Genomic DNA, 13025 nt, shown 5'->3' on the forward strand with positions numbered 1-13025 from the left:
TTAAAGTCAGTGAAACTCCAGATTCATACTCGTGTGATATTAACACCATTGAAAAAAAAAAACTGAGCATGCAGCTCCAACAGTCATGCTAATGGATGCTTGAAGAGATGCGAGCCTTTTCATGAATTAGCCGGCTTCTTCAGTTGCCAGTGCAACCAGAGCCCTAGTTGTTCACTGCCGTTCGGTGTTGGCATGGCGCTGTACAAGTGCTTTATGCAAATCTGTGCATTCCATTCAGTGTCTGGGGGAGAAAGCTCCTAGACAGATAATCTGTGAGAAATTATGCACCTTACAGTTCCAAGATGGCTACTCACTGCGATGTGAACAGAGCAACCCATCTTGCAATGGTAGGTGCAAAGTACACCATTGATCTGTTGGGAGACAGCAATATCTTTCCTGTCATCCATGCTCCTTCCTTGAATTTATTTAGCATAAGCTTGAGTGTTTGATTATTTTTCGTCAGTGGGTGAGTGGCTAAATGCAAGTGTCAGTAAGTGGAGAGAATAGATGCATGATTGCAAGGATCATTAAGTGGATGGAGTGAATAGATGTATGAATAAATGGATGTTTGAGTGCAAGAATGAGTAACAAAGCGCATGTACGAGGAGTTCAAGGTTCAAGTCTTTCTCTCTATACTTGGTCAGTAACCTTAATATCCCTGACTTTTCCCAGTCACTTTCCCTGCTGTCATAACAGCAGCACCCGAGTGACCACACATGACCCCACTCGGGATACGGGAAGCACATGGCACTTGACAAATCCATTATTGGGTTGCACAAAAATATATATGCAGCGCTAGAAAGTAGAAATTGAAATCCGGCGCTAGTAAATCTTCAAAATGCGGGACTTTGTCTTTTTTCTTGCTTTTGTTTTTTTGCATACAGGGGTGACAGTGGCAAGACCAAAATATGATAACATTATTTCTTGAGTGCCTGTTACAGTTGAAATCCACTTAGCCAAAACCATGTATATTGAGGTTCCAGAACTTACTTGTTCTTGATGCCATTGATTTCCCACAAACTGTCCTTAATGTGCTGAATGGCTAAACACTTATAAGATCTCAAAGGCGAGACCTAATGGCTATGCCTATGCTAGTTTAGTGATGTCTTTGCCTTGTCTAACGCTGCCAACGTCGATACATATTTTTCCAGTTTTTTTTACGAACTTATTGCCAAATTGTAGGCCGTTGGCTAATGTGCCCGCTTCCTTAGAGACCAGGTCTGCCAACTGAGGGTCTATGTGAATCAATACTGATTTGAGATGTTCCGTGTATAAAGCGCAATTGGCGTTTCGTAGGAGGCACAAGGCCCTCTGGGCCCACTCTAGTATTTTCCCCGGATCCAGTTGGGCCTCGTTGTCTTTGGCCTGGACTGCCAAGTCCAGAATTTTTGTGTTGGGGCCAGAGATTTCTAGTACTTTATCTTAAAACTTTTCCATGCTCTGTCTGGTCCTTGGTTAACTTTTTAAAGAAAATTGACCTGTTCAGATCAAGTTCTGGTGTATCTGCCACCTTCCCTAGGAGCGAGGGGCGAGGACATTCGGAGCGTAGCATGTTGCGCACCTCCTTCTCAAAGTCTTGCCTCAAGTTATGTAGTGGGCCACCTCCATACATAGAACCTATTCTGTGGATCTGGGATGAATAATCTGCTTTGGATCGAATAGAAGATTCTTGTTGGGCGGTAAATCCAGTTGTGTATGGCTCACCTTGTGTTTATGTTTGGTGGCATGTCAAGAGCGTCCAGGAAGTTCCTTGTGTCCTGAGGAAGATTCTGACGAGGACATGGAGGGATCCGCCGTAGCGATGGAGCTCCTAGGAAAACAATAGGATCCAGAGTCTTTGGTACTTCCTTATTCATGGTCTAGTAAGACCAATTATGTCAGCTGGGAAAGGACTTCTGCCGAGGACCTCTTGGAAGTACTGCGGGCAAAGCCTGCCTCATGCCGAGCTAAATCACTATGAGACCCTGCCATGCCCAATAACTCACGCCACCATAGTGTTGGAGCGGTTGCGTAAACGGGTGTAAGGCTTTGATCAATGCTCGATTCACCGAGCATTGCACTTGGTTATCAAGTACCTCCACAAGTCTCTCCTCCATGTTTTGCTCATAGGGGACTTCTGAGAATTACAGATAGTCTTCCCCAATATCTCCTTGATCAGAAATCTTTTTAATCAAATTCCTGCTTCTTACAGGTTCTGAGGAAGTTCCACTGGGAGAGACAATTGTGGTACTGTGCCTCGCTTGTGCGGCTGCACTGTGAGCTGATTGGGAAAAAAAACGATTACAGTCTCACTGCGTATGCGTGACGGCCCGGCAATTAGAGAGGACAGGGATCATGAAGCGCATGTACCGTGTGTCCCGTTCCCGCTCCACGGCAACCATGTAGCGGGTCGCAAAGCTCCTGTGTATCGTGTGCAGCCCAGACAGCGCGTACAACTGTTCAAAACTATTGTTTAACCCCTCCCATGCTGGTGATGAACCCCAGCTGTCACGCCCCGCGGTGGGCGTGTGCGGATGACGGCTGGGGTTCGTCACGGTCCAGCCCTGTTCTAATGTTTACCGCACAGTGGAAAAATCGCGGCCGCAGCGAAGGGGTTCATCCATTAGTGTAATAAAGATCAAAATGACTTAACTGCGGCCACTGCAGCAGCAAAGAAAGAGGAAGTGACATAGTTACATTGGTTTGTATATATGTACCATGCCCCTGCGATTGGTGGATACAGGACTACTGGGGCTTATTGGGAAATGTGGAGAGAAAGTGGCCAAATGGGTAGTGCGGTTGACCTCTGAGTTGGAGAACCGGGTTCGAGTCTCGGCAGGGATGCTTAACATGCTGTGCAAATCACTTAATCTTCCTGTACGTGCCTAACATAAATGAATGTGATCATCTGTAATGTAACTGGTGTTCATGTAAAGTGCTCTGATAACTTCGGGCCTAGTTTGCGCTATTTAAAACTCCACAAAAACATTATTGGGTGCTGTGTTTTACGTAGTACAGAAGAGAGAAGGATAACCCAAAGCCTCTGCCTCCTGACATAGAAGAGGAGGAAATGGTTACATCCCAGGTGATAGGTCACCTGGGGCTGGCTGGATGGCCGGTGGGCACTGAATGTAGGGCACAGTGTTTGTGGCTATGGGAAGGTGGGCACTGGCTCATCAGATAAAGAAAGTAATGGTGGTTAAAGGTTTACTTTTCAATTAATAAATGCCTAATAAACTGTACCCTCAATTCTTCCATAAACGTGAAGTTTGTGGGATTCGGCAGGGCGATCGGGTGAGGGGTGCTGCAGCTATGCATAATCCTCTCCTCCAGTCCTGACATATAATTCAAAGGGGGGAAAATGAGTGAAACACCAAATTACACATGAACATGTGTATCTTAGCAATGCCGGCTGCAATAGTGAAGTGTTTTAACGCTAACCAACTAACTGACCACAGGACCTTGCCATGGCACTTACCCTGCAAGTGAAGCACACCTTTTAAAGATGGCCGCCACTTTATTCACAGAACATGGCGCACACTGCTGTGGCCCGTGTGCCGACATCATATGGTCAGGCACAATCAGACCTAGTATACTGCCTGGGGAGAGTTATGACGCGTTGCCTGAGCCGACGATGGCCGCGGAGAAGTACACGGTTGGAGGTAGTATACAGGCTGTATAGCCAACTTAGTCCTTCGTTTGTGTCGACGGAGCTCCCCGTATTACCCAGTTTCTTTCCTCGATGCTTTACGGCAGGACTGTCGCAAAGCGGCGGCCTGGCGGCTGCGCGACACTTCCGGTGTGCGCGCGAAGCCAACCGTGAACGGTGGCGGTGTTGTTCTGTGGCCCTGGATCGGCCTGAAGCAAGGGGGCCATGGAGGGACCAATAGCGCCCGAAGGTGAGCCGGCTCGGAGGCTTTTCACGGCCCGGGGTTTGTGTGGGGGGGAGCGGATAGGTCTGCAAGAAGCACCTCGAACCTGGACAGAGCCCGAGGCTGTCAGCAGGCACACCCCCAACGGGTCCCGGCCTCACGGGCATCTCTCTGTACCTGGCCGGCTTTCTGGACAGACTGGCGTTGGTCTCCTTGTCCACTGATAGACAGAAGCGCCCCCCCCATCGACCTGCTGGTGGGGTTCTGCACAAAAGTACTTTCATCTCCCTGCCTTGGCACCTGCACATTTCTGCATAAATGCCAATATTTTAGGACAGGGACGTGGGAGAATTAAAATAAAAAATCGGGAGAATGAAAATTCCCCATTTACTTCTTGTTGTATCCTACCCATGCCACCCCCCTTGCACCCTGCGCGTGAACCTTCCCAGCTCCTCCGCTTCCCATTGGTTCCCCCACATTCCATTTCTGACTCCAGCTGATTGCGTTGACACCAACTGTCATTTCTGATGTTTCGTTCACCCACGCATCATCACCGTGTGGGGCTCCTCCATAGTTGAGCTGTCCCCACGCGCTTCGATTCCTGTCAGGGGTACTGTCTCTCATGGCGCTTTCGTAACGGATATTCCAGTCAGCTGTGTTCGCGCCTATAATTCTTTGCTTCTGCGCATGCCTGGTGACGCGTGACGTCACTGGAACGCAGCGCTGGGCACCATTTTGGAAAAAAAAAAACTCTCGTTTTCTTCATGTTAGTGTTCGAGCCCAGCCTAAGTTCTGAATTCGTGTGACTTTATTACACCTAAACAAAGGAAAGCCACCAACTACAAGGCAAGCATATGGCTATGAAATTGAGTGAATAAGTGTCACACACTCTAGCGGCACATCGTTTAACCTGAGTTTGTTGGTTTAAGGTCACTCATCACAAGGACTGTGTACTAATAATTCTCGCAGTGTGAATCTTGAGCCTTTAATCAATCAACCGTCATGTGTGCCCTCAGTTCCTTGAACCTTTCTCAACCTCAGGCATTTCTTCCTCTTAAAGGTGCACCTTGCATGCCTTGGAAAGAGTGGAAAGAGTATTTTGTCAATTACATTGAGACAGTTGAGGATGATGACTTCACTGCTGAAAAGAAGAAAAAGGTGCTTCTGTACTGTTTGGGTCCTGGTGGTCTTAAGACCTACAATAACATTGAGAAGAAAGTGAGAACAGGTGATAATGTCTATCAACATGCCCTAGATGATCTAGACGATCACTTCTCGCCCATTGTATGTGTTGCTGTTGATCGATACAAGTTCTCAAGAAGAAAGCAGGGAAAAGATGAGAGTGTAGAGGATTATGTGGCTGCTCTGAATAACTTGGCCCTGACCTGCAGATTCGGGGCGCTACAGGAGGAGTTTGTGCGTGACCAAATAATAATGCATGCAAGCAACCCCAACATCCAAGATAAACTCTGGGTCAATGGCGAGGCTTCCTTGAAGGAGGTTGTTGCTCTTGTCAAGAAAGCTGAACTCACGGGCAGATGTGCCAAAGCAGTAATTGATGAACCAGCGGAAATAAAAGCCATCAGATCCTCCAAATACAAACAGAAAGGTAACAGAAAAGAAATAAGTCATGATCATCACAAGAGAAGTGAATCTACCAGATCGAAACATAACAGCGATAGACGCACAAACACAAGAGACAATGACTTTTCTGATCTCAAATGCTATCGCTGTGGGTCTCCAACTCATCTTGCCGATTCTAAAAAGTGCCCAGCTCTACATCAAAAATGCTCGTCTTGCGGCATGACTGGTCACATCGCTAAGGTTTGCAACAAGAAAATGTACAGACAAAGCAGACAGGTGCGACAAATACAGGAAGAGAGTGATTCCACCGAAGAGGACTCGGAGTACTCTGACTCAGACAATGTCAGTTATGTTTTCTCAATTGAATACGACGTGTTAGAAGTCACGCCCACTAAGAAAAAAAGACCCATGTGTGATGTTAGCTTGGGAGGAGTGACAGTCAATCTGATGGCAGACTCTGGGTCACCCTTCACGATCATCAATGAAAACATTTGGAAGCAATTCACGGATAAATTAGGTTCTAATCTAGAAAAACCCAGAGTTATTGCTAGAAGCTACACTGGGAACAACATCGAATTCCTAGGAACACGTGACTTGGAGTTTGAATTCAAAAATCGGAAAGCATTTTGCCGACTGTATGTTGCAAAAAAAGGTCCCTCTGTCCTTGGATGGAGTGATCAAGCTGATCTAGGCATCATGCTCGATCCCAATAGTGATGATCCTGTCTTGTCCATAAATGATTCATGTAAGCTATCCATACAAAAAGACTTCCCCGAAGTGTTCTCAGGTAAAGTGGGTTTGCTTAACAGTTTCGAACACAAAATTGAACTTAAAGACTCAGCTGTTCCTTGCATTCACAAGGTTAGACATCTACCAGTTTCAGTGAGAAATGATGTACAAGCGGAACTGAACAAGCTTGTCAAGGATGGCATTATAGAAGCAGTGGAATCAGCGGAGTGGGTTTCCCCCTTGGTTGTTGTCAAACGCCCCAACGGGAAAATCAGACTCTGCATCGATCTCAGGGACCTCAATAAGAACATTATTGTTGATCAATATCCCCTACCACGTATTTGTGAAATGTTTAGTGCCACCAATGACATGTGTGTATTTTCCATAATTGACTTAAAATCTGCATATCACCAGATTCCCCTGCATGCAGACAGTAAAAAATTCACTACCTTTATCTCACCCTTTGGTTGCTATCGGTTTACCAGGGTACCATTTGGTTTAGCCTCTGCCGCAGCACTTTTCCAAAGGGTCATGACATCTATTCTGGAAGGTGTTGAAGGTATCAGGTTTTTCCAGGATGATATCCTGGTCATGGGCAGCAACCAATCGGAACACGACACACGCCTCAGACAAGTGTTTTCCAAACTTAAAATGCATGGTTTAACAGTGGAATTGGACAAATGTAAAATTTCACAGGACAAAGTGGTCTACCTTGGGCACACTATCAGCCGTGAAGGGATCAAACCCAAACAGGGTTTGGTGGATGCCATCCTCAATGCCCCATGTCCCTCAAGCAAAGAGGATGTAAGAGCCTTTCTCGGTTTGACGGAGTATTACTCCAAATTCATAAGAAACTTCTCTGAAAAAACCTATAGCATAAGACAACTATTGAAAAACAAAACCAAATTTGTTTGGTCATCGGACTGTCAGAACACTTTTGTTACCATCAAAAAAGAAATCAGCGAGGCGCCTTTCCTCAAAGGTTTTGACCCCAAAGCAGATATTTACCTCACCACAGATGCAAGCAACAAAGGTATTGGAGCAGTGCTAGCACAGAAGGACACCTCTAACCAAGAGTGGGTAGTAGCCTTTGCCTCCAGGTCACTCACCCCTGCGGAGGAAAAGTACTCTGTCATAGAACGCGAAATGCTAGCTTGCTCGTGGGCGCTCAACTACTTCAGAGCCTATGTGTGGGGTTACAAGATCCATCTCCGCACTGACCACAAACCGTTGTTAAAGATTCTGACATCCTCTGGTCTACAAAACGCTTCACCAAGACTCAGCAAGATGTCGATCAAGCTGCTGGATTACAACTACTCGGCAGAATATTGGCCAGGTGTGAAAAACAAAATCGCAGATTTTCTCAGCAGATTACCTCTGCCTCACATGGAAAGCATAGTCGCTCAAGAAGATGAGGAGAAGGTTGCCCTACTTTTCAACACGGACCTGGATGGAATTTCAGCTGAAGAATGGAGTCAACACATGTCGCACGACTCCACTCTGCAAATGGTATGCCAATTCATCAACACTGCATGGCCAGATAAGCGCAACCTACCAGACAATGTCAAGGTGTTTTGGGAAACTAGGAATGAACTCAGCTTGGAAAATGGCGTGTTGTACAGAATGGGCAAAGCCATAGCCCCTGCCACGCTCAGAGACAAAATCCTAAGTTTGTGTCACGTTGGCCACTTAGGCATCACCAAAACCAAGCAACGTGTCAGAGCAAGTTATTGGTGGCCCGGGATTGACAAGCAAATCGAAGTCCAAGTCAGGAACTGTTTGGAATGCTCTGACTCGGACAAAACTCTCAAAACGTCAAAAGTCAGTCTCTCTCCGATTCGACCCCCGCAAATGGCATGGGAGAAATTAGGTTTGGACATCGTGGGGCCTGTAGAGGGTCATGATGGAGCACTCAAGTACATCTTGGTGGCAATAGATCACTTCTCCAAGTGGCCAGAAATTAAAATCGTAGAGGAAATTGACAGTTCTAAATGCATAGACTTCTTGGACAAGCTCTTTCTCAGTGAAGGATTACCAAAATCCGTCCTCACCGATAATGGCCGGCAATTCTGTTCTGAAGCATTCAAGTCATTCCTTGCTAGGAACTGCATCACCCACTACACCACATCTATTTATCACCCTGAAGGAAACGGCCTCACTGAACGATTTAACCGGGTCTTGAAGGGACACATTCAACTATCCAGAAATGCAAACTTAAACTGGGAAGAGGAAATATACAAACTCATCTGGGCATTCAGGATTGCTCCTTGTGCTAGCACACGCACTGCACCATTCATTCTCATGAGAAGCAGGCAGCCCATGAGCGTTGATCTAGGATGGATGTCCGAATCCAAACAAATTGAATGGTCGCCTGAAAACATAAGAAAGAACATCATCAAAGCACAGAAGTACTACAAAGAATGGTACGATTCTAAACACAGTGCAAAAGTTCATTCATTCAAGGTTGGCGATCTGGTGAAAGTTCGTTTGGAAAAAAAAGTAAAGAAAGGAGAAAGCAGATTCACCGCCCCACTTCACATCGATGAACTGTTCAACAATGCGGCAAGACTCAGTGATGGGAAGGTCTGGCACATGAGCAGACTAGCGAACTATCATCCCAGTGACAAGGCCCAGGGTCACCAGCAGCATGTTACTGTTAGCAATGATTTGTGGGTAGATGTTGATAGATCTAGTACTGATGAGAATAATAGGCCCAAAAACAACAGCACATGTGACCTCCAACCCGACTCTGACTCTGATGATGGCCAATCGACAGATCGGTCTGCAGGTGTCCATCCCAGCGCTTCGACTTGCAATCGGAGTTGTCAGGATGACCCTCATTCGGATTCTGAAGTGGTATCTGATGGTCACGGTTCCAGTGGTAGGTTCGGCAGATCTGTTCTTGACTCTCATTCGGACACCGAATGTGCACCACACTCACCAACGACCTATGGGAGGTTTGGTAGGACCATCCGCAAACCTAAACGTTTGGATGATTATGAGTGTGACTAACTACCCTACTGTTTATGCCCCATATCTAATTGCCACCGCTTCCTGTGGCGCTGTTGCCAAAACTTTATAGAGAGGAAGATGTGTTGTATCCTACCCATGCCACCCCCCTTGCACCCATGCGCATAGTACCTTCCTTTCCCCTGCGCGTGAACCTTCCCAGCTCCTCCGCTTCCCATTGGTTCCCCCACATTCCATTCCTGACTCCAGCTGATTGCGTTGACACCAACTGTCATTTCTGATGTTTCGTTCACCCACGCATCATCACCGTGTGGGGCTGTTTAATAAATCCTACTTCTCACTACTCCAGTCTGCAGACTACTTCTTAACACTTCTATTGTAGAAAATGCAACTTCAGGCTAGAGACAGCTCAAATAAAACCATTTTTGGCTTGGAAAAATCAGTAGTCTTCCGCCTGAATCGGGTATATTGGCATGTATGCATCTGTGACTGGGCCCCCCTGCAGTCAGTAGATGTGTCACCCCATCTACCTTGATGTGTGTGCATAATACTATTTGTCCTGTCAGCAATTAGCCCCTTTGTCCATCTTCGGATCGGTGCATAAAGTCTCTTACCTACAAGGACATCCCACCACTTCTCCGGGCCTGGGCATTGTCTTAGATCCAAAGGCAGCCCGTATACACTACATTCCTCTTCCTACGACTTGGTGCATAATAGTCTCCCCTTTGCAAGATACCCTTTTACCACATCTGTAAAGCCCCCCACATAAAACAGTCGGTCTCCACTGCCTTGTACTCTGTCATTGTCTGGTTTGCAAGGGCTACTCCAGTGGGTATCCTCTTTCACACCCCGCCCCCTTGGTCTAAGACTTGTGCTCTCAATGGGCAGGCTTGTCCTGGCTTTTCGATATTTAGAATTTTTATCATCTCTGTAAAGTGCAGCCCCGGTGTCTGCGGATATTGGCTCTGATCCTTCTGTTGACACTCACCCTGCAGCTGTCTGTAGATCAGCCCAGTTAGAACCTATTTGCGAACCACTCCCGCCTGGGCTGTTCTTCCGCCCTCTCCCGTTATGAATCTGCCACCCACCCGCAAAATTGTCCTTATCCAAACCTCTTCGTCAACCCTCCCTGATCTCAGACTGGAGCACGTTGTACATCTCTCGCGACCTGGATTTCTTTGTTGGCCCACTGTACATAATCCATTGTTGGTTCTCCGCAAACACCCCGGTAACAGTTACCGGCTGTGGCTTTCGGTGTTTCTCTCATTGTTTACATTAGTATAGATTTTCTTGACCTTTCCCCTCCAGCACCTTTCCCCTTACCATACGTTAGATCAGTGTTTCTGCACATCACCTCTCAGCATGGACTTGAAGGATTACTTCTGAAGTGGAGGGGTACAGTAAATACGTGCTTAAACTCAGAATGTATCTGTGACAAATTCTCCCAAATCATCTACCACAACCCTTTATGTACTTCACCCCAGCAACCTCTCTACTGCAAGGTGTTGTGCAGACCCCCAGTTTCATAATCAATGCCCACAACAGGCACCGATCCATTATCCTCAACTGCTTGGACCTCTGTGGGGCATTTGATACAATTGGCATTATGTTGACAACTAGATATAGTTTCTGCATTAGACAGACCAAACTGGATTAATTCAAAAGGCACCGCCCAAGGTTTTTTTTGGAGCCTTTTTTCTTATAAACATTTCTTGGGCACAGTATTCTAATCTTCCTTTTTTAATGTCACTTTGCATGCAGAAGTGACCTTAAAATTAATCTCTTGCTGTTGATACTTGAATCTTCTTTCATGTCTCACAAAATTAATTTGTTCCCTTGGAAAACTGTAATTCGGTTATCTTGTGCTGTAAATATCCGTGCAATTTCTAATTATGTGGAAACAGATCCCCTTCCTTTCACCCAAGTGCGTCCTATATTTTCCTCTCCATTCTACTTTATACCTACCATGTTAACATGTGACCCCTGGGTTAATTTCAAAAGCAAAAGAGAAGCGCCCGTCCTTTCTTCAATTTCAGCACAAATCTGTCGGATACTTCCTGCCCTCCCCACTTTATAGCCCAGCTATTAATCTTTAGCTATGGACAGAAGTGCCAAACAACTGCCTCTTTACCACCTCCCTGCTACTCTTTCCTGTTTCGGGAGGGGGGGGGGGCACTTTTTCTTTAAACTTGCACTTGATAAAAGTTTGTATACCCTCTTCCCATTGCTAACATCCGTAGGACAGCCTTGCATGCCCCTCACGCCCAAGGTCTTTTTACTGGAAGCGATTATCAATGCCGCAGAAAAGCATAAAAAACTGCCTCTGATGCTTTCTACCCAATCTCTGAAGGATTGTCTTGCACTGGAATATATGAATAGGATTCTAAGGCTTCTTTTTGTGAAACATACTTTTACCGACTTAAGTGTATCAGAATTTGTTAATGCCAGTTTAAAAACTAATCTTCATAGTCTATATTTTGATTTTAGGAATTACATTAGAAAATTGCACATCTATGAAGACAGTTGTATATTATAGCGCCTTAACTACTACTTTAGGATTGGAATTGTATCTAACTTGGATTTGCTCATCCCAGCAGAGATGTTATCTTGCTGGTCTTTGTTTAGGTACTGTGCACTTTCTTGGGGCTTTTCCAAACTCCTAAAATACCCTTGTGACAACATTGCTTCTAAAATCGTTATGCACTTTGTTATTCTGCACACTATATGATTCAGCACGACAACGGTTTCTGCTCCTGATTTTTTTGCTCTAAAGGCCTTAGAAGTTCCAAAGATGGTCTTAAGGTACTACAAAGATTAGAGTCACAAATCACTTGCTTTGCGGCCATATATTTTATACGTTTTTTTGACTATTCCAAAAATACTGGATAAAACATTTTCAAACATTCAGAAATGCTGTATTGTGTGTACTTTGTGCCGAACAGCTCCAAAAAGCTATTGACTGACTTTACCAAAGCTTCTGCTACAGTGTTTGACATATCTTGTATAGAGTGCATTATGATCATTCGATGGGTTAAAACGTGTGCCTATGTTGCTTTTTCAAACGAACTTATTGTTGTCTATGTAAAGCTTTTGTAGTCCAGGTGCTTACAAGTACCTAAATGCCAGTTTCATGTGGAAAAGGCATTTTTTTTAGTTACGCTGCCTTTGGGTATTCTGAATGAACGTTTGCGATAGAGATGGATTCCTATATGGGTCAAATTGGAAAAACCAAACCAGGACTAAAACAAATCCTTACTATGATGAGTGTTTGTGTGAGGCAGCTGCTCCATATTGGTTACCCAAAATGACCCTGGGGGAAACATACTTGTACTGAATACAGTAAAGGCTTCGAATGGTTTAAACGGACCTTTTTACAATTTCTTGTGGACACATTTTAGCCAATGCAATATCCCTTTATTGGTTAGGCATATTATCCGTCCGTTTTATATTGCTGTTGAAGTGCCTTCCCGAGCTTTCCAATTAAGACCGGATTTAAATTGGTTCCTTTGATCGGGCCTTGATTTGACTATTACATGGTACTTCACCAGTCTCCTAAACACTCCATAACGGTGTGGCAGCGCCCAGTGCCCCCTGAAGATAAAAGTCTGTGCATGTTTATGACCAGGCTGCTTAACTCGCAGTGTAAAACTGTGCTCAGTGATAATTTCTACCTCCCTAGTGCCCGTTGAGGTATAAAAAGCTTTCATTCCTTCATAACATAATATGTGTATTTGTAAAACACACGTTCACCCCAGCACAGGGCATCTTGGCGCTGAAATAACAGATGTATAATGTTACCCAACTCAATGGTACTCATTTTATTGACCTCAAATGGATGACAGGCTGAGTGGACCCGCCAGGATTTGAACCTGTGACCATGAGGTCAAACAC

General features: G+C 45.3%; 1 protein-coding gene across 6 annotated transcripts in view; it reads left to right on the top strand.

Annotated features, from left to right (window-relative positions):
* The first annotated feature begins 3728 nt into the window (after positions 1–3728).
* CHERP (calcium homeostasis endoplasmic reticulum protein) overlaps positions 3729–13025 on the top strand; it is a 127201-nt gene continuing 117904 nt past the window's right edge. For all 6 annotated transcript variants that reach the window (XM_078670592.1, XM_078670595.1, XM_078670593.1 and 3 more), the window contains exon 1: positions 3729–3878. In XM_078670592.1, the coding sequence (XP_078526718.1) occupies positions 3854–3878 (25 nt within the window). In that variant the 5' untranslated portion in view covers positions 3729–3853. The remainder of the gene's footprint in view (positions 3879–13025) is intronic.

The sequence above is a fragment of the Lissotriton helveticus genome, chromosome 12 (genome assembly GCF_964261635.1).
Source record: "Lissotriton helveticus chromosome 12, aLisHel1.1, whole genome shotgun sequence".
Lineage (NCBI taxonomy): Eukaryota > Metazoa > Chordata > Amphibia > Caudata > Salamandridae > Lissotriton > Lissotriton helveticus.